Source organism: Melanerpes formicivorus, unplaced genomic scaffold (genome assembly GCF_026170545.1).
Source record: "Melanerpes formicivorus ecotype bairdi unplaced genomic scaffold, bMelFor1.0.p_v2 SCAF_1, whole genome shotgun sequence".
Taxonomy (NCBI): Eukaryota; Metazoa; Chordata; class Aves; order Piciformes; family Picidae; genus Melanerpes; species Melanerpes formicivorus.
Genome location: NW_027142353.1, coordinates 50,082,239 through 50,104,182, shown reverse-complemented (window position 1 = coordinate 50,104,182; position 21,944 = coordinate 50,082,239). Strand labels below are relative to the sequence as shown.

The 21,944-nt window shown below is 34.7% G+C and overlaps 1 protein-coding gene across 12 annotated transcripts in view; it reads left to right on the top strand.

The window, feature by feature from the left end:
- The window catches only part of NBEA (neurobeachin), a 505,074-nt gene that overhangs the window by 432,628 nt on the left and 50,502 nt on the right, over nt 1-21,944 (top strand). For all 12 annotated transcript variants that reach the window (XM_068142943.1, XM_068142938.1, XM_068142931.1 and 9 more), the window contains 2 exons: nt 3,804-3,923; nt 15,586-15,738. In XM_068142943.1, the coding sequence (XP_067999044.1) occupies nt 3,804-3,923; nt 15,586-15,738 (273 nt within the window). The remainder of the gene's footprint in view (nt 1-3,803; nt 3,924-15,585; nt 15,739-21,944) is intronic.

The window sequence follows — 21,944 nt, the reverse complement described above, 5'->3', positions numbered from 1 at the left end:
TAAATATTCATAGTTTATGGCTAGGTGACCTTATCACCTGGTTCAAGAGTAATCTTTTTTTGCGTGCTTTGTCCGGACCAGTGAATATTTAAGTTGCAGAGGACAGCATATTTTAAACCATGAATGCTACATCAAAATGCCATATATTACAGTGACTTGAATGTCAGCTTGAAATATAGACAGAAGAAAACAGAAAAGGAGAAACAATAATGAATTCTGACTTGAATTCAGATTTTAGGTGAAAGAGGCTACAGTTGTGGTGCAACTGGATGCTCTCAGTAGCTGCTGTTGAAAAAGCTGTGTTTATGTGAATCAGTTACATCTTCATTGAAACAGATACCAGTATTAGGGAGCATAGTTCTCTAATACACCCGCAAAGACTTTGTAGAGAATAATTGGTTTCCAGCCTTTGTTGCAATGACTGAATGCTTGTACAAGGTAGAAGAATTTCTGAATTTATTATGAGTCAGGCATGATTCAGCTGAAATGACTTTTTAGTGTGATTCAAAGGTGAAAATCCTCTTGTAAACGGAAGTGAATCTGAGTCTTCTTTTTCGGTTGGTCTGACCACGACAGTCACAGATATATCAGACAAAAGGTTTACATCAATCTGACAAAACCTGAAATACTCTTTTTCTCCTCTTACAAATGACTGGAAAGACATTTTTGTTTGACATAAGGTGTCTTAGAATGACACATCACTCCCTCCTTTCTCCCCTGCTCCCACCGTAAGTGATTCAAATGGGACTAAGTGATATAGAAGGGAATGGTGGGGGAGAACTGCTGTTGAATGGAAAAAATTTCTTGTTCCCACAGCTCAAGCTTGTATTCATTGTAATCAAGTACCGCACAAATTTCTCATCTTGTTGGCAGCGAATAAGGCATGAATTTTATTCAAAATATTAGGAATGAGTGAGATGGGGTTACAATGAAAACGTTGTGCAGCTTTATAGCTTTCACAGCAACAAAACCTTTACATGAAATGACAGTAATCGGTATCATAGAATAACAGTATTTAAATGAGTATAGTGAATACAGATATGAATTGTATTTATATAACATAAGCACTTGACTTTGCAGAGAATAAAAATTATCTTAAATTTATGTGGGAGGTCTGAGATAAAGCAAGTGAAAGCTCTGAATTTCTGCTAAGGATTAAAAACTCCAAAAAGATAGGCACAACAGGTCATAGCAGGAGAACATAATAGGGCACCCTGTAGTGCTCAGCTATTAAAAGTGTAATCCTTGATTATGAATTTTATTGCTTTTGTATGTTTGTCTCAGATGCTTAAAATAATGTTGTCATGGAATTTTGGATTAATATTTTTACATAATTTAATGTAATTATATCATTTTTCTGGTTTCTTTCTTTTTTTAATCCATCAGCTGCTTCTTATTTCAGAAGTGACCCACAGTCTGCTCCACAATGATATTCATAACAAATTACATGTATCTTATAAAGAAAATAAAAAAAGATAGATAGGGATTGGTAGAAGACAGATTTTTTTTTTGTGCTCAAATCAACAACATGTAAAGTTTTTCAGTCTGAGTAAGCCAGAAAAGCAGCATAATTTGCAAAGATTAATATTGAAAAGGTATTCAGAGATTTGGGGAAAGGAATTCAGTTAAAAATAATTCCAGTGTTAAAAGAATTTATGTAAATCTAATGTTAACAATATAATATTAATATAATTTTCGGATAAATTAATATAATCCAGTTCCTGTGTACATTGTTTTCTGTTTGCAGCCTCTCAGGCTGAATCATACACTTCTTTATTCATATTTTACATTTTCACTATATGGAGCACTGTAAAATCTAGACACATTAAAACTTAATTTCTTTCAATATTTCAGTTCATTGTGATACTTTTATACTGCTCATCACATTGAGCTAATGTTAAATTTTAATATTCTGTTCAAAACATAAACCTCTTCCTCACTTGCCACGCACTCTTCTAATATTAATGAGCGCAAAATTATTGTGCAATGGGAGTTGGGGTCCTCCAACAAGAAACTGTGTTGTGTTGGTTTTGTATTTTAATTGAATTAATTATTGAACACGTATTAGGATTCCTTGATGGGAATAAATGTCGTGGTGAAAGTATATTTCTTAGATTGTTACCTATTGTTTTGAATGTATCTTTTTAAAATAAATCACCAATGTTTTAAGAGGAAAGAAAAAATGAAAAAAAAAAAACCACCATTCTATTAAAAGTAGAATATCCTGCATTCTTATCATGAAATTATTCCATATTTTCACTGACAGAAAACTGAAAGTTAAGATGCTGTCCCTAGAGAGAAAAAAAAATCAAAAAGAATGTAATAATTATTCAAATATAAGCCATCTTCTTGAGCTACTTAAAAAGTTCTGTCACACCTTGATGACAGTAAGAGAGAAATCCCATTCCTTCTCATTTAGAGAGATAAAGTTCGAGATTTTCTCTTCTTTTAAAGAAAATTGCCTCTGTTGGCTGTTGCGTGTGATAGAAAAGATTAATTGGGAAGACAGGTGGAGTAAAGACTGGAGAAACAATGGAAAATCTCTGGAAATCTGAATTTCCTTTTCCATTATCTTCCTCTTTTTGGATTCCTTCACTACCATTGCATCCATGAGTTCCATATATATAAATATATCCCAATTGCACTTAAATGATATAGAAAAGTATTTACTTCATTCCTCTCTAATCTTGGGTAATTAAAACACAGTGTGTATAATGTGATGTAATTTCCTCAAAACTTCCATATTAATAAAGGAATTCCCTGCTTCAGTCAGAAGTTTCAGACAAGGAAATAAGAGGACATGTAGAATAAATTTCAAATAGTGTGTGGGCAATACTGTAATAAGAATTATGATCTGCTGATTACAAAATGCTTACATTAACATTTCCAAATGATCAGGACATTCAAGGAAATAAATTTGGCTGTGAATTTAACTGAAACAACACTTTTTAAAACATTCCCCATCAGACTCGTCACAGAGGAAGAAATAGTTTCCATCCATGTGGACATACTGCCAATTATTAGTTGAATCAGAGAGCTAATGGAATGGTGTTCAATAACCAAGGCGTGGGAAAGATCTGGGTGCATAGGTTCTGCTGTCAAATAAAGGATTTGATCCTGTTAGGTTCTTCACTAAGACTTGATCTCTTTCTGCCCAAGAGTTAATAGCTGTTTCCATTTTATAAGTGGTTTCACATAGAATTATCAAAATTAAAAAACTGTAAATATTTCATCTCTATTTCTGCCCTAAGGTAATGATAAGGTTACATATCCTGTAGCCATAGTCTGCCTTGTAATGACTATAGAGCCATTCTGCCTAACATGAGGCAAAGTGGAACCTACTGAGGTTTTTTAAGTTTAATGAAAACATAAAGAAAATTCAGGAGGAGGATTACTTAAAATTTTACTTTGGAATACCGTCTTACAAGGGATAAACAAAAGAGGGTAATATAAATAACAGTGAAGGTGTTTATGATGGTTGCAATGAGGTGAACAGCCATTGTGAACTGGAGCTGAGCTACATAGGTCTGCCACTGATGGGTAATTAGTTTTATGAAAGAATAAATATACAAAATAACCTTTGCTGCCAAAAGTTGGGATTTGTGTGTGCAAAATGTGTTAGTGCCAATAAAGTACTGAGATACTCTGTATAGGTATAGATATAATTATGAGGTGCCATATTTTTCTTTAATTCTGCATTTATGAAGTATTTTGATCTGCAAAAGTAATTTGGATTTTGTTAGGAGCTGCTGCATGATTCCTTCTGTGGTTTTCTTAATCCATCTTCATTTCATTGATTACAGGAACCCTTTACAACATTCTTTCTAAATGCAAATGATAGCAAGTTTGACCACCCAGATCGAACCTTCTCTTCAGTAGCCAGATCTTGGAGGAACAGCCAAAGAGATACCTCAGATGTGAAGGTAACATAAGCATTAAATAAACTGATAAATGTATGTTTTCATTTAAGGTATTTTGATTTATGTGGGGACAGAGGGATTTATATTTAATATTTTTATATTCTGTATGCTAGGCATAGTTTAAATAAAAGATAGATGTTACTACAGTTTATTTTTCTAACATAAGCAATCAAAGATTCTTTGAAGTTGAGTAGACAAAAGGTGTTTTGTTTTTAGAGAAAAACAGCCTAACTGATCTAATTTAGATCAGATAATCAGGAGATGGAGAAAAGCCCAATAAATTGTTCTTTCCTGCTGTTAACTCAATATTTGGCCCACTCCATAAAACACAGCAGGAATTGGATTTGACCTTAAAGTGTCATATTGTTATAGCTTGCCTAGCTCTGGCTTTGCATTGCCTAGGGCAATTAATAAAGCATTAATGACAAGACCCATTTAAAATGTTGGCTTTTCTGTACAGCTTTAGCTTTTACTTGAGTGTGCCTGGGGATATTATGCAACAATACGCATTAGATTAAAACAACTTCTGCACGATATACAGAAACAGCCGGAGAGCAGGGTGATTTTACTGTTGTTATTCCTTACCTATTGTTAAATACAAAGGGATATTGTTCATATACACGAGACCTTACCAGGAAGAAACCAAAATCTAACTGTGTGGTTGATAATGTGGTCTTTCTTGATTCCAATTTTCTAGTCATTAGGTAGGCAAAGGCTATCTTTGCAGTATACCAATAATGGCACTTTAAAAAAAACACACCTTTATTTTAAAGTGAATATTTCTCTCTTCTGTTTTGATACTGTGACTCATACTAGGAAATAGTAAAGTCAACATCTCATTATCATTATATTTTTTACTTAATTTGTCAAAAGATGTACATTTGTTGATTTATTTTTATTCCAGAGCTCCTGTTTGCTTAAACATTCCATTAGAGCATGAGATTATAGTTATATATTATTATATATTATTATGGCTATATATTATCATATATTATGGTTGGAATAGCTAATCCCAAATTGCATGGCCCTCTTAACATATGGGAGAAAATGCTTTTTAAATAAAAGAATTTAAAACTGTTTACAACCCATTTCATGTTTATTTATGCTTCTCTGGAAGTCAATAGTATTTTAAATACTGTCCCTGTCACCTTTGTAAGGAAATGTCAGAACTTCGAAGGACTTTGAGTTAATACATTTGAAATGCAGCTATTTCTTCAAATTAAAAGTGCTGACATTTTGATTTTTCCCTTTTGCTGAAATACAGTTTTCCTGGAATTCCACCAGAGTATCTGGGGAAATGGCTTCCTAGGAGTGGGGCTGAAACAAAAGATAAGAGCCTTACAGTGAGGAATAAGGGAAGACAGTTGGAAGTGACTGTAATCTTCTTGTCTGGCTTTAGTACACGGGAGGAGGGCAGCTAAGTACATGAAGGCATTTCAGAAGATAAAGGGATATCTGTGGACAGAGGAAGGGATGGTAGTCGACTAGGTTATATAATTAGTGAAAGGATTGCTCCCGAACTAGAGGCTGAATGAGTTAAAACAAAGAACCGAAACGTTTGTATGAAAATACAAGGCATCCTGTGAACTAAGTGGGATAAATTAAAGTGCTGCTGCCAGCTAGTGCAAGGATGCAGGAATTATGGAGGGATAATGCATTATAAAATGTATTTGTATTTAAAAAGCACAAGTTAATAAAATAAAGCGACTATTAAAAAAAAAAAGATACTCAAAATTAGATTCTCACCTTCAGAATAGGAAGCCAAAAGATGAAGATGTGGGGTAGCTATGTACTTGATTGTCATTCAGTTTGGAAAAGTGAGTTTGGGATAACTTGGATAAAATAGTAAGAGTTATACTGGTGGAAACACTGTAAAATACTGTATCCTAGAATACATTTGTGAGTCTCACATAGAGTTCCAAAGACAGATTTAGATATATACACATTTCTGTTATGCCAGTAGAAACAGAAATGCTACTTGGAGCTAAGTCATGACAGAAAATCTAATATGGGAGACACAGATGAGGTATGTTAGCCAATGTTTTCTCCAGATAATCCCTCATCTGTCTGTTCAGGGATACTTTAGGGATTAAAGATGCTATTTAAAATATGGGTTTGTTAATTAATGAAGATGCAGAGAAGGTGGGTTTAGAAATTAACCTTGAATTGATTTATTATAAATTGATACAGCTAAATAGAAAACTATTTTATCTATATAAAAATATTAAAATATAAAATATATCAAATATACATAAATTCAATTTAAATATATATAAAATTATATATAAATATATTTTATATTTTATATGTATTTTTATATTTTATATATAATATACATACTATAAATAAATATTTATATATTGAATATATATTATAGTGATTAATATAAATATATATAGAATTATATTTATGTAGAAATATTAACATATAGAAATATGTTATCTATAAAATTAGATAAGTAGAAGCAGATTAAATAATAAACAGAATCTTAAAAGGGTGTAAAAGGAAATAGAAAATTTCATAGGCTATCTAAATAAAAAGCAACAATTATGAACAAAGTCACAGAAAGGTAGAAATGAGAAGAGATTTTAAAATGTATTTAACACCAGCATTCAAAGTCATCATCATAAATTTATTGCATATTAGTACAAAGCCACTACTGAAATAAGTCTACCGAAATACATTGTGGTAGCCTAAGCACTGTGTGTCACTGCAACAAGGAAACTTAAAGATCAGCAGGATGGCAGAAAGCTTATAGTGAGACTGAAGCTATGTCCTTATGTTAAACAGCAAGAATACCTTATGGCATCTAAATTCCATGTGAAACAGTCTGGTTAGTCAGTCATTTCCCCAAAGCTCTTATTTTCGTTCAGAACACAAGTTTTTGCCTTTTCCTCATTCAGTTTCTACTCATGCTGGATAAAGCAAATTCTTAGTACTTTCTTTTCTAGGCCTAACTAGTGGAAGTAAATATCCAAAAAGATGTATACATCCAAACTAGAGGGAGCCATAGGAAAAGCAGAAAATACACAGAAATAGTTGGATACAGGATGAAAAATGTTTGTATATGTGAGGTAATTAAGTCTAAAAGAGGTAACATAAATGCTATGAAATATGCAGACATATGAAAGGGAAGAGAATTGTCAGGGAACAAGGAGCTGAACTGTAGAGGAAAGGGATCAGATTTGTAAAATGCTTACTTAACCAATAAAGTTTAAGTAAAACTAAGTATTCTCTGAATTGGAATATCCTTAAAAGGAAATGTAGTAAACCCCGTATTTCTCAATCTTCTTAGAAATGTAGACAGACAAAACACTGGAAAAGCATCAGGGACAATCATGAATTGGCAAGAGGATATGCTAGTTGACCCTTCAGGCCTTTTCCATTTGTAGAGTCTGTGTTTTTTAGCGATAAATCAAGAATGAGTAGAGTAGCTAATTGTTGCTCTTGCTTGTTGCTGAAGATCTTAATGAACTGCATTTCTCAATGCCATGACATCAAGGCCAACTTTTCCCTGAGGCCTTGGAGTTCATCCTGCAAAAGGATGGAAAACTTAACTATTATCAATACTAGAAATACCTCTTTTTTTTTTTTTTTCCCCTTTCTTTCTTCAGATTAGTTGTGCTAGTGTTTGGAACATCTTACAAGCTTTTTATGCATTTTAATTCAAGCATTTTGCCAAAACTGGAAAATCTGTCTGGTTTAGGGAACTACCAAAAAATCCCCTCAAAAATCTCTTCCCATTTTGTCCACTTTCCTAAGAGCAACCACTATCTTGCACTACAAAATGCCTTCAGCTCTACAACTGTGAAACATCCAAAATTCACATTCAGCTGTCTGGCAACTTCTAATATTTATCTAGCAGTCCTGCAACAACATAAATACTGTGCTCAAGAGATGTGTAGAGGTTGTGTGTGAGCACAAAACCCTAAAGCATGTTCTGTGTCAAAGTGTTCTGTATATTTGTATAGTTTTTTCTGGCTGCGCATGCTGTAAATACATGGGAGTCATGTGGATTCCCACATGATGTGCACGCTGTAAATTGTTTTCCCACCCTAAAGATTTTTTTTTGAGTCTTTTTATCAATATTTGGTGCGTGGAATACGTCAAAGAACCAACCTTTGAAAACTGTTACGAATAGCAAGTGTTCGTTATTCATGTACTGCTTATCATGCATTTGAAATTCATCTGAGCTGCTTTAAGTACATTTAATCTCTGATCTTACTAATCTTGTTAATTACTGTGGCACAGGTTGTGAAATAATTTAAAAACAGCCTGTGTAATGAATTAATCTGACACCTTTCAGTCTTGTATGTTGTAACATGGTCACAATTTTTGCGTTCAACTACTGTATTGACTAATAGTATGAGTTGCTGTAGGTCTCTATTAACAACATCCAATGGAAAAAAAATCCTTTTAAAGTTGTTTGGTTTTCTTTAAGGATAACAAAATTATAGTTTCTTTTCTTCAGTTATTGTTTACAAAGAAGGTGTTGGGGGGGGCTTGATTCTTAAGTGTTTGTGAAGTAGGTCAGTGTAAACTAGTAATTTGAGATTTTAAGCAAGGTGGACACGTCCCACGATTGTTCTTTTGCAGCCTCAATGTAGTTTTAGAGGAAACATCCAAACCACTTTTAGGAAATTTTCTGCATTAAACTTTAAAAACCAAATACCTGACATTTGCAAAAGAATGTGTATCTTGTTAGGAAGCTGCAATTCTGTGGGTTAGTTTCCCTTTTTTTCAGGCACGTGTGTCCTCTCTGGCATTTTCCCTCTCTATTTCTCCTTCTCCCATTCCCCTCCCTCCTTTTCTTTTTCTCTGTGTATGTGCTGTCTCCTCCAGAACTAAATGGTTTCATAGTGAGCTAATGAAAATAGAGCTGTGGCAGTAGTTTGATCAATATGAGGGGAAAAAAAAAAAAAGTTTGTAATTGCTACATCCTGAATTGTGTCAAAAGGTAAAGAAACTTTGGAAAATGTAGTGTATGATAGCTTATTGTTCAATGGATGATTAAAGATCTACTTAGACAATTTTGTTCCTTACATTTGGGCTGATTTGGTTCATTTTCAAAGAGACCTGTTTGGCTACAGTGGATGAAACACAATTAATATGGTATGTGCTATGTTAGAGTGGTAGTACACAAGGGACAACCTGGATAACAGAGTTTATTTTATTGTGTCTCCCTTTATCAACATCCACCTTTTCTTGAGATAATCAGTGCAAGCTGGAGGAGGAGTGAGCATTCACAAAGTGACCTTTGAGGAAGCAAGTCACCCAGAAATGACCATAACTTGGCCAGTCAGCTTTCCAATCTTTAACTTTCTACCTCCCCCTCCCTGCTCCAGTTTTTGGTAGCATTGACTTACCCAGAACCTCCTGTTCAGGAACTAATCTTTCCTAATGCCTCTCAAACTTGTTATATTACTTTTTGAGTAGTGTGGTTAGAAGTTAGAAAGGTAGCTCTGACAAAATGTCATTAAGATGTCTTAGTGTGAATTAACGCATTTAATGGAAGTACTCATGGCTGACTCATTGACCCAGTACTATGCTCTCATGGAATTAGTGGATGCCAGGGGATCAACCTTTTGGGAGGAAAAGAAAGAAAAAGAAATGGCAGCTTTAAAACCTTGAAGTGAATTATATTAGGAAAGTGAAAACGTCTGGGTTGGATTTGATTTCACTGGGAGGCCGTAAAATGGTATACCCTTAGCAAAACATATTAAACAGAAACGTCAGATTTGATGCTAGTGGTGTACAGCTATGATAGTGTTAATAGTGGTCCTCTATCACCTCAAGACATATTTTTAAAAGTTTAATTTCTCAGCAGCTTGGATTTGTCACAGGCTTGTAAATTAGAAAACACATTTGGGGATGTTTTCTTATATAAGGACACGAGGCATATAATACTGTTAACTATACCTTGGGGTTTTTGTATAGCTATTAAAATAAACTAGAGATCATGTTTACAGACAAGAAATGTCTGTTATAATATTCATTTCACCTGTTTTTTACACCCCTCAGTAGCTTTAGTGCATTGTTCGTCATCTGAGAAGAGCCAAGTGTCGCAGGCAGTTTGAAAGGTAGCTGGCTATTAAATGATAGAAAGCTAACCTGTCTTATTAGAAGTGTGTAGGAAAGGGGAGCAGAAGAGGTTACCAGTGTGTGAAATGTCAAGGACAACTAGACAGAAATTACTGCAAATAGATTTAGATCACTAGAATACCTATTTTTATTAACTCTTTGAACTCTAGGTATTTATTGTGGTAAGAAATTACCCCTGACAGGATATGTAGTTGGAAAGATTTATTCATAACCTTTGAAATGTTTTGGCAAAAGCAAAGAAACCAATAAAATTTACTGAATCGTATCAGTTAATACAAAATTATATATCAGCTGAATGGCATATAATAGCAATATGCACTTAAAATGCTTAACTTGTCTGTTAATATTTTTAAAGCATCAGGTTTTTAAAATATATTCATCTTCAGTTACTTTTTTTTCCCCCCTTCATTCCTTTATTTTATGCCTATGAACTGATGTAACTCCTGGGGAAGCTTTTTTGTGTTTTATTTTTGATTTGTTCCTTCATGTCTTGGTTTGCACTGACTGACTCAATATTTGTACAGTAGGAAGAAAATATTTTGAGATTTGTCTTTTACGAACATTTGTAGCTTGAAAGACAAACTTCTCAATATCATGGTAGTTTCAAACATTCCTTTGCATAGACTTGGCTTTTCATTGACCTTTTACCACTAGTGCAGGTGCAATACTATTCTATCTGTTAAGTGAAAAGCAGATTGGAAGACAGAAGGTAGTGTCCCATCCCCTTGTGTAAATATCATCCCTGAGATACCTTTTCACCCTGTTGATTTCTGGTTCTCCTTGTCTCTGTCTTCAGGGTGAATTTAACAATGATGCTTCTAAAGCACAAAGCTGGTGATGGCTTGGATGAAGCAAATCACATAAAAATGAATGAAAAATAGCAGATGTCAGAAAATTAGGCATTCTTAATCTCTGATCTAAAGGCCACAGAGGTTGATCAAAACATTTGTTTTGGCTTCTGTGTTTTGAGCATGTGACACACTATAAGAAGGCCAAAGTGTATGTAGGAATAAAGTACGTTATGCACTCTTTAGGAATAATTCTACTAGTTAATTTGGGGAGTTTAAAAGACTGTTTCATACATCTGTAACTAAGACTTAAGCAAGGTGACAATGGAGAAGGTAAAACCATTGCCCTTCATTTGGGCTTTTAGGAGCTGAAAAGCTGTAGGTAGGATAATGCTTTCCAAATGTAAATATGCAAAGAGAAAACAATAATTTGTTTTCTGTATGTGGGATAGATAGCTAGGACAAGAAAAATCAGCTTAGATTGTGTAATGAAAAATTCAGGCCAGGTGTTAGATAAAACTTCCTCAGAAGAAGAGTACTGAAGTCAGATTTTGTAAAGTTGCTGTCATGCAAACTCTAGGACAACGGGAAGACAGTTATCTGGCAGGAAAAGTTAGTACAGCTGAAATGCTTCTGGAATGAAAGAATGGGCAAGGTCACCTTTCCAAATGTGACAATGGAACAGTTAGGTATTTGAGGTATCTATTCTCTGTCCTTACAGGAAATGCACCAAAACAGCTATCTCCCTTTAGCCATAATCTTTATTAAAATATGGACTGGCACAAATCCACTTACAAAATAAACTCTATCTTTGGCTAAGAAAACTACAAATAGGTTTTGGAAGTAACTCTAGCCCTTCCTAATGTTATCCTTCCTTTCATTTGTGTGTTTATTCTTGCAGCTTTCAGTGGCTTCTCAATTAAAACAATTCTCTGGGCCCCAGTTGTCATCTTGCCGTCTCCACTGAGATTCGCTCCTGTCTGCAGCTTCTTTTTCCCAGCAACCTCTCAGGCTCTGTCTTGTCTTTGCTGCCTGCTCTGTCCTTGCTAATTGTTCCTCTCTCTGCTTCTCCCAGCTTGTTACTTCCCCTAGTGAAGTACGCTCAGGGGCTCTGGGTAAGGTAGTACTCACCTTCACATCCTTGCCAGGTGCTTGCCTATGGCATGAGGTAGAAGAGATGGCTTCTTCACTTATTCACGACAGAATAAACAATGAACACCAACCCAAAGCTTTCTACTGTGGTTTTCCAGATTAGTTATGGTTTCTATGCATCTTAGTGGCTAAATATTAATTTTTGAAGATTTTTTCCAAATATTAGCGAATTCATACTCACTGGGTGACAAAAGTTTTCATAGTGAGTCTGTGCTTTAGTATGTATGCATTGTCTAGAAATGAGAAGGGGATGGATTTATCTAAACTGGGTTGAAGTGTTGTGGTTTCTTAGTCTAGTCAATGGTGAAGACAGCAAAATTGGAAAAGGAATATCAAATGCTACCAAAGAAAAATAAATGGTTAATGCAAACTATGGGAAGTATGCAAGTATCTGGGATGGATAGCATGCAACATTATTCATATCTCAAGAAGAGGTTCCATTCATCCTAAATAATTATGTCAAATAAGCAAAGACATTTGTAAGCTGCACTAAAATTAGCATTAAAGATAATGCTGAGACTGTAACACAGTGGGTTTATTAATTTTTATTTATTTACTTTTAAATATTATGTATAGCTTTGTTACTTTGACTAAAAACTAAATAAATACCAGATGTGTAACAGAAATTATTAGGGTTCTAGAGAGAGTGTTATTTGAAGAGGATTTAGAAGTCTGGCACTGGTTATTTTCCAGAGCACAAGAATAAGACAGGTCAAACTAAACATATACAACACAATAAATCTTATGAAGAAAGTTAATCACATGCTTTCTATTTATTCTATATCTGTTTATGCTTTCTGCTATATCAGACAAGGGAGCGTTAAATTACACTGAAAGCAAATAGTAACAAAGATAAAATTACTAAATGGAAATACCATTAAAATATTCAGTGACTTAAATCCTGTTGTTTCAAGGTTGCCCTGAAGCCATAAGATTAGTAGTATTCTTTGTTCTTCTGTCTCTGGATAGCACGTCTCTTTCAGACACGTCAGATGTAAAGGCTCACAACCGAATCTTAGGACATTTAAAGTTGAAAAAGGAAATTTAACAATTAATGTATATTTGACAGAATCAGAAATGTGCTTGCTATTTGATTTTGCAGGTTAGTACACCACCATAGTGCATAAAATGTGATAATTAAAAGCAGTGGTATGTGTTTCAAGACTGCCATATAAAACAGAAATAAACTTTGTGTGATTTTTTCTTTAGTTTCATTTGAATTGTTTCATTTGATTGTTGACTTTTAATTTGATTTAGACTGAGTTCTATTTCAGCATTCTGATATTCTTATGAATTTTTTGGTTTTTAAAGACAATACTCTTAGTTTATCACTGATTTGTACGGTAGCACATACTGAGCTGTGTCCAGCTCTTAGTCCCCAGTTGCTAGTAGTTTCTTGAGATCTAGAAAGATTGATGTCTAGTTTCTTCCAACGGTGATGATCCTTCATTCTTCTTTGGGGTCTGTTAGAGAAAACCAAAATACTTCCTGGGGAACCTGAGAGTGAATCCGGTTTAGGGGACAGGCAGAATTTTGCTTTTAGAAATATTACAGGTAACATCATATAATTTAACATCATATAATTTAAGACTGTCAGTAAAATAATATTTTTTCTTTTAACCTTATAGGATATTCAGCATTGCTTTTAGTTTGGTTTTGCTCCAGCTGCTGTGTTATTATTTACTGCCTGTAATAGTTCTAAATTTTTTTTTGGGGGGTAGGTTTTTATGAAATTACAACTCATTCCATAATGAACTGTTCAAGCTCAGGCATGTCAGACTTGGTTAGTGTTTTGCACTGGTTAGATATTGATTGGCATTGCAGTTTAGTCTAATCTGAGTGCAGACTGTTTATAGTATATTAAATATGATGTAAAGAAGTAAGTAAATTGTCTTCTTAAACATTTAACTTTGTAACATAAATATTATCTTTTCCTTCTTTTTTTTTTTATTCTGCAATGAATACATTTGAAAGCACCTTCTATGCTTTGACTGTTCTACTCTCTATGGAGCTGCACATCAGATTTAATTACATAAGTTTTTGTCTGCAGTGATTTTTTTTTTTTATGCTTCACTTCTCTGCCTTGAAAGAAACTTAGGTTTCAGGTGCTGTGTCATCAGTTTTGATCATGTTACACAACTGAATGCCATAATGCTTTTAACAATTTAGTGAATTTAACCCATATCTAGATATTAGAAAAGAAGTAGAGAGCTTTAAAGCTTTTTCGTTATTGCAGTTCAGTAATTACTGCTAAAATAAAGGACAGCACCGAATGTTGACTTTTATTATGTCAAAATCTATAGCTAAATTCTATTTAGCTAAATTCTATTTAGCTATCCTGGAAATGGAAAATCTTCACAGCCTAACTTCTCTATAAGGTATTAATACACTGTAGATGTTCTTCACTACTCAGTTACTGATCTTTAAGTTTAAACATCATGTATTTTAAGGATTTTTGTTGTACTGTTATTTTTTTCTCCATTTATTTTTACATTTTTCATAGAATAGAATAGAATAGAATAGAATAGAATAGAATAGAATAGAATAGAATAGAATAGAATAGAATAGAGCCAATGTGCAGAACCTGGCACTTGGATGTGTTAAATCTCATGCCATTGGATTCTGCCCATCTGTCCAGCCTGTCAAGGTCCCTCTGCAAAGCCTCTCTACCCTCCAAGTAGTTTACACTGAATTCTTTCCCTCTATATAGGTAACTGAATTCCCACCTTTTCTTGTGCAATCAAAGAAAATAGAGAAAGTAAAATCAGGACAGTGTTATATCACCAACTTCCCCCCCACCTTTAAGTAGTTTATTTGAATAGTGATTAAAATCTAACATATTTATAGTATCAAAGGCTTGGCATACACTTTCTTCTATCACAGAATCTCAAAATCATAAAATATATCTGGTTGGAAGAGACCTCAAAGATCCTGTGGTCCAACCTTCAACCCAGTACTGGAGGGTCAATACTAAACTATGTCCCTAACCTCCACGTCCGCACACCACTTGAACTCCTCCAAGGATGGTGACTCCACCACTGCCCTGGGCAGGCCATTCCAATGTTTGATAACCCTTTCGAGTGAAGTGTTTCCTAATAGCCAGCCTAACCTCCTCTGGCACAGCTTGAAACCATTTCCTCTAGTCTTGTTGCTTCTTATCAAGGAGAAGACACTGGCCCCCTCCTCACTCCAACCTCTCTTCAGGTAGTTATAGAGAACAATGAGGTCGCCCCTCAGTCTCCACCAGACTGAACTGCAGCTCCCTCAGCTGCTCCTTGTAGGTCATGTCCAGACCCTTCATGAGCCTCGTTGCCCTTCTCTAGACACGTTATTACCCGTTACCTGTTATTCTGAAAAAATCTCCTTTATTGATTTGAACTTCTTTCTCAAGTAAGGCTTTTCATTCAAACAGTTATGGGAAAAACAAAGATTGAATATTCCATTATGAAAAATACATTTGACTGCAAGTCCAAGAAAACAGATTGTAAAATTTCTTTTTAAAATGCACAGAAACATAAGCAAAAGCAGGGATGCTTTAATACGTACTACAGCAGAGCCTGATTCTGGCAACACCATTTGTCATCTTTGTATAAATGCCTCATTGTGTCTTTCTTCCTTTCTAGGAATTAATTCCAGAGTTTTACTACCTACCAGAGATGTTTGTCAACAGTAATGGCTATAATCTAGGAATCAGGGAAGATGAAGTTGTTGTGAATGATGTTGACCTGCCACCATGGGCCAAGAAGCCTGAAGACTTTGTCCGTATCAACAGGATGGTAAGCTGCACTGTAATTTTATCACCAGTTTTAACACGCTGGTTTTCATCTCTTTAGAACTAGGTTTGGAGAAAGAAAATAGAAAGTGAAGGAGAATTTGCATTCTGTCCTGCTTGACAGAACCCTTTATTTTACAATGGACTTTCTTTCCATGTGCTGATATTATGGGAAATTAAATTCACTCTCTTATGATAAAGCATCAGATGGACAGAAAGTGGACAATGAAAGATAGCCTGAAAAGTTTTTAAGTCTGCTCCTCCTCACCACTTTCTACATTAAAAAAAAAAAAAAAATTAAAAATGCTGATACCTTGAAAGATGTATTCCTTCCTTGACTGAAGCTATATATTTCCTGTTCATCAGAGATGAACTGGAAGTACAGAAATATGAACATAAGCCAAAAACTACAGTCTCTGAGGAAATTTTGCAAAAGAACTTCTCTGGTGTAAATCACCATGAAGACTTCAGAACTTAAGCCTAGAATACATTGATCTATGTTATATCTTTCTTACTTTAATTTGATTGGTAATGATCCTATTAATAAGAGTTAATACATATATATGGTTCTAGTAATTTTTAGGAGAATCAAGGTATATTCTAATGTTTTGGCCAGCAGTAGTTCAGTTTATGGTTCTGTTCTGGAAACTGATCTTCCTTAAAATGTCCTATAGAATCTTGCTTATAAAGTCAGGACTATACATTCAATAACCTATGGGTTTCCATACAGTTGCAGAACTGTTCAGCTTGTGCATTATTGCCTGTAGTGCTTTGTGGTAGCATTTTAAGTCTAGCACTGTTGGGTATTTTCTGATCAGTTTGGCAATTTGATTTCAAGAACTCTCCATTTAAAGAAAATTGTTCTTTGGGAGCTGATAGTAAAAATAGTTGTAATGAAGTTCAAAAGAATAGGAGAATATTGTAAAAACAAACCTATTCCTGCATGGATATTATTTATAAGTGTCCTCCATTTAGAAAAGTAAATGATTTGACATATGTACAGCAGTCTCCTAAGGAAGCGGTGGACCTCATCACTTGAGACGTATAACATGCACTACACAAATCAGAAGAAATGTGTTCCACAGAGTAGTCCTTTGTTGTCAGGAAGAAGTAGAACATTTTCCTTCCTTTTCTTATCTGATTCCTCTTATAGCTGCATATATTGTAACATTCTTTCTAAAACCAAGTAATTGTCACAGATGGGTGCAATAAATTCAAGCGCGATTTTACTAGTAAAGAAGGAGATGGCCTCAAAGGATCATTACACTCCATTAACATTCTCAAGTGTGAGATGTGCAGTCACAGATACCTGTCTCCAGAGTGTCCATGTCACTGCACAAAGACTTTTTTTTTTTGGATTGTGATTGTGTTGTGGCTAAACCCAAACTGGGCCCAGGAGTAAACGCACTGAAGTTGACCAAGAGATTTAGTTTTGACATCTGTAACAACAGAAACGTGATACCCAGAAAGAGGCTAAAGTGCCACCTATTGGGGAATATATTGTGAGTTGCATATGGATTCCCTTCAGGAAATTTTATAAAGAATGTTTCTTCTTGTATCTTAAACTGTGTTTTCTCCATTTTACCTTTCCACAAAGATGGAATGATAACTAGGAGGATAAATGTCACTGTGTGATAAGAAATCACATAAAGAATGTATCTTTTTTGCTAAATTGCACAATGTCTCTGATGCAATTTCTGCCTTTTTTTGTTGTGTTTTTTTTTTTTAAGAAAATAGCATAGGAAATCTCTGCATAAAAGTTTTGTGCTGTTCAGGAAAACAGCTGCATGCATGAATTTAGAGATAACATTTATAGCCCTTCAGGAAAATGCTTTCAAGAAAGGGTGATGGTGAAAAGCTGCAAATTCCTTTGCAGTATTAGCTGTAGCAGCACTAAGAACTGCTTCCATATGTGTAAGTATGCTCAGGCTACCAGGAGATAGACCAGCCAATGTTAAGTTTAGAGCAGTATTAGTATTACAGGCTTCAAGTAACTGAGTACTTCACAAATTTCTGAAGTCAGGAATGATTTCACTTAGGTATCATACCCTTCCTATACTGCCTTCCCCTCCTCACAGATGTGAGCATCATGCTGCTATTATACAGCTTTGCCTGGAGGCAATTTCTGCATGCCCTTTATTCATCTCAGCATCTACTTTTAGCAAGAGCATGATCAGTAGTTAAAATTCATTTCTACACAGATATGTGCTGTCTTCAAGTGAACAGTCTAAAGTTCACAGAGTTGGGAATTGTGAAGGAAACAGGAGAAAGAGGCATAGATTTATTTGAATTAGATACAGAAAATACACTGAAAATCACCTTGGGAGGAAAGAATTAAAGATATTCAATAGGAAGCTGAAGTCTGGAAACAAAAGTAGTAATAAAATAAAGCAGGATCACGGGAATGGTGACAATGAGCAGTAATTAGATTAGACAAAACTCTGCAATTCTATGTACACCAAAAATAAATGTATTTTGGTGCCATCTATGGAGAATCATTGCATCACAAGGGATGTAAACAGTCATACCTGTCTGTGGTCCTTTTGAGACTGCACCTGGAATATTAGACTCACTTCAGGGTGACTGGATGACAGAAGGAGTATTCACATTTGGATGGAATTCAGAAGGCAGAAACAAAGTGAACAACTGGGGGATGTTTAAAGAGCATGTTATATGTGTAGTTTTTTATAAAGCTTATTCTAAGGTAGCAGGAAGCTAAAGAAGGATAATCCCTTTCTCAAAAATGCACATAATATGCATAGTAAGAAGTAATGGAAATACATTTTGAAAGTGTAGCAACTTGAATATGTGATGATTGTTTTTCAGATAAACTTCCTCATGTAGGGTTTTATTAGCACACACAGTAAACTATCAGTATGCTGTATCATTGGCCACTGAAACTAGACTGGTCAAAGTAAGAAAAAAAAATGTCAAGGGATCAGAAAGTTTTACATTCCCTACCTCATGTCTGACTCCATGTTTTGAACCAGCCAGCAGATGTATTGTTCAGTTAGGTCATCTCTAGGCCAAGCTTTGGCTGTTACACAAGAATCTATCTTGAGAAGGAAAAAAATGACCTGGGTGTGGTGCTGACGTGTAAAACACAGCAAGCTTGTGGGAGCCTGGAATTTCTACAGCAACACAGCAAAGCAAGTAGAGAACATGTTTGCAGGGAAACCACAGAAAACTGATGACTATTTCAAGTAAGTTTTCTCCTGATCCCTTGTCTAATGAAACCAGCAGTAGTAATTTCATTTCAGTGGAAAGGAAAGGATCTTGTGTGGTACTACCTAACATACAGTGGGATCTTGTTTTTTCCTAGATGACAATATTTCCCTCTGTTCATTTTTGTTGTTGTTGTGGCAGGCATATGTGTGATGTGTAATTTTGCACAGGAGTAAATACAAATCCCCATATACAACCTACTTGCACATTTATGAACGTCACCGTTTTCTTTAAATAACAAGCAAGAATTTCAGCATTGCACCCTGAGACTTACCAAAGTAGAGAACATCCTAGAAAACATCACAGTGGTACAATGACATAAATCAATGTAATTTTACCAATTGGTTAACAAGCCTTACTGAAATTCTGTGCAGATTAATAAATGGCAGGCATGATTTTAGTGGTTTTTTATTTGATTATTTGGCTGAGTGTTTTACACTTTCAACTAAACACAGAAATGGAAGTGGAAATGATTTTCCATCAAAGGAGATTCCTTTAAACTTTTGAAAATTAGACCTAATATAAAGACCAGAAAAGACATTCAGTCCAGTTACTTGCAAGACCTATTACAGTAGCTTCTAAGGCACTCAGCGTATTCATCAGGGATTGTTGTAGCAGTTTTATTTATCCATACGAAGCTAGACTGATTACTATGGAGTTACTCATGAAACATTAATAAAGCACTATGTTCTATGCTAACATGATTATGGTCTGACCTCAGCGATGGCACAAAGGACGGAGGCAGAAAGTGTCCCTGATAACATTACCCTAATGCTGGGCTCATCAATCATAATCTCCCAGTTTACCAGGGAAAAAAAACCCTCGCATAAAACCTTCCACAGATGTGCATCTGTAGTCCTACTCAGCCTCTCAGTCCCCACAGACTTAGAGTAGTCCTGAGAGCCAGAAATAGAACAGATTCAGTCAGTAAGTCAAGCATGTTAAATCAAGGCAGGGAACACCACTGTGAAACTCCAAAGCAGAGCTTTTGTAATAAGCATGCTTTAGTTTTGAAACAAAAGATGCAGGATTATGTAATTCAAAGTTAATTATAATGATATTTTCATTATGGCTTATGCATATATTAAATTACAAATTACAGCATTGAGTAAAATGCATTCACTATAAATTGTATTTTTGAGAGACTGAATGGTGTCCTGGTTTTGTTACACATATTTTGTTTCTATTACATCAGTGTTACTAAGATTGAATTTTCTTTCTGTTTGTGAAATGATTCATTTGTGCTCTTCTGCTGCCTGCCAATTACATTTTTATACAGTTCCTTAGCTATTCAGAAGCATCCATAGTATTTCATAATTAAAAAGTGTTTTGAATAGTCATTAGAAACATCTACTATGAAATCCATGTGATATAAGGATCTAGATGATTTATCTTTTCTCTTCATCATTCACCAGTAGTTGACATTCTTTTTTACCAGATAATCTGTAGATAAGATTTGATATTACTTCCTCAGTAGTAACTTTGATTTTATTTTGTATATTGTGAAGGTTTGTTCTCAATGCAATTAAAACTCATGCAGCTAACAGGTTTCAATCTAATTGGAAGTGGCAGTGATTCTTCTAAAATCTGTCTGTATTGCTGAAGAATCTTATTTACACCTTGAAGCTGCTCACATAAAGGATCCATTCTTGTGCAGACATTCCTGAATAACCTAAATCTGATGTATAATGCACTTTCTGTGTCACTTCCATTAAAACAATACTTTTAAACAATGAATATTAGTATTGCCCAATTTATATTTGGCAAGAGACATAAAGATTTTACTCTGATAATCAGCACAGGAAACAGTAAATGAGGCAGAGAAATATTGAGGAGAGAGTGTCTCTATTCAATGGAAGAAGAGCATGAATGTGAGGGGAGAGAAGAAAAAGCCAGCTCATGCTGAAACAATTTCTGAGGAGATCTACAAAACCAAAGTGTCTTGGAATGGTTTTAAGAAAATATTTTAAAATGTACTGAATATAACTTAACAGCAATACACTGTGGTAGGAGTTCTTGGAGAGACAGAACGTGTAACTGCAAAGGGGAGAGAAGCAAGGGAGAAACTGCAGAAACAGGAGGGGCATGTACAGCTGTGGTACAGACAAGGGGCAGCATCAGATCTTTCCTCTTCTCTTGTGACAGAAAACACCCAGGTAACACAAAACATTGAGGTAGAAAGAGATTTGAATAGCATATTTTATGTATCCGCAACTCCGATACTTTACACAGCACATAGTGTGCATTAGAATAAAACCAATGCTTCCTATTAGAATCTCTGTAAAAGATAATTTTGAGATGAGCTGAGAAGGAAGTGTGCAGTGTTCACTACTGCACGAAAGTCTGAAAAGGGCTATAGTGATTGATACCACTAAGCAATACCTTCATTTTGTTTACACATAAACATAAGCTTACTAATAACTGTTTACATTTTACAACAGCTACTGGTCGTATTTTCAGCTTGTGGAATGTGTGCACACACTTGCTGCAAACACACAAAACTCATAGTACTACTACAAAATATGTGTACACTAGATGTATAATAATGCTTGTGATTAACCTCTTAGCAATAGAAGCTACTGCATTGAAAACAGTAGCACAAGTGACTCTCTCCTCAAAAGAAACCACATGAAAAAAACCAACTATTTGGAATGCTGCTATTTGAAAATGAATCCATAATGGCAGTAGTTCAAACAAGATCAGTTCAAGAGTGCCCAAATAAAACTATTTTCTGTACATTTCAATTGTACTCAGAGGCAAGGTGGATATTAAACCATTTATGCTTAACAGTAAGAAACTTAAACCCCATGAATAATATTATATAATTTATTATTATTGGTTTTAAAGTAAAATTGTTGCCTCATATTTCATATTGAAAATATGCTCAGGAAAAATAAACTTCCCTCAAATGTTTTAAAGCCAAAATTTTCTTGACGCATACTGTTCTTTAAGGATAATATTGTTACCTTTTTCTGTATGTTGTTG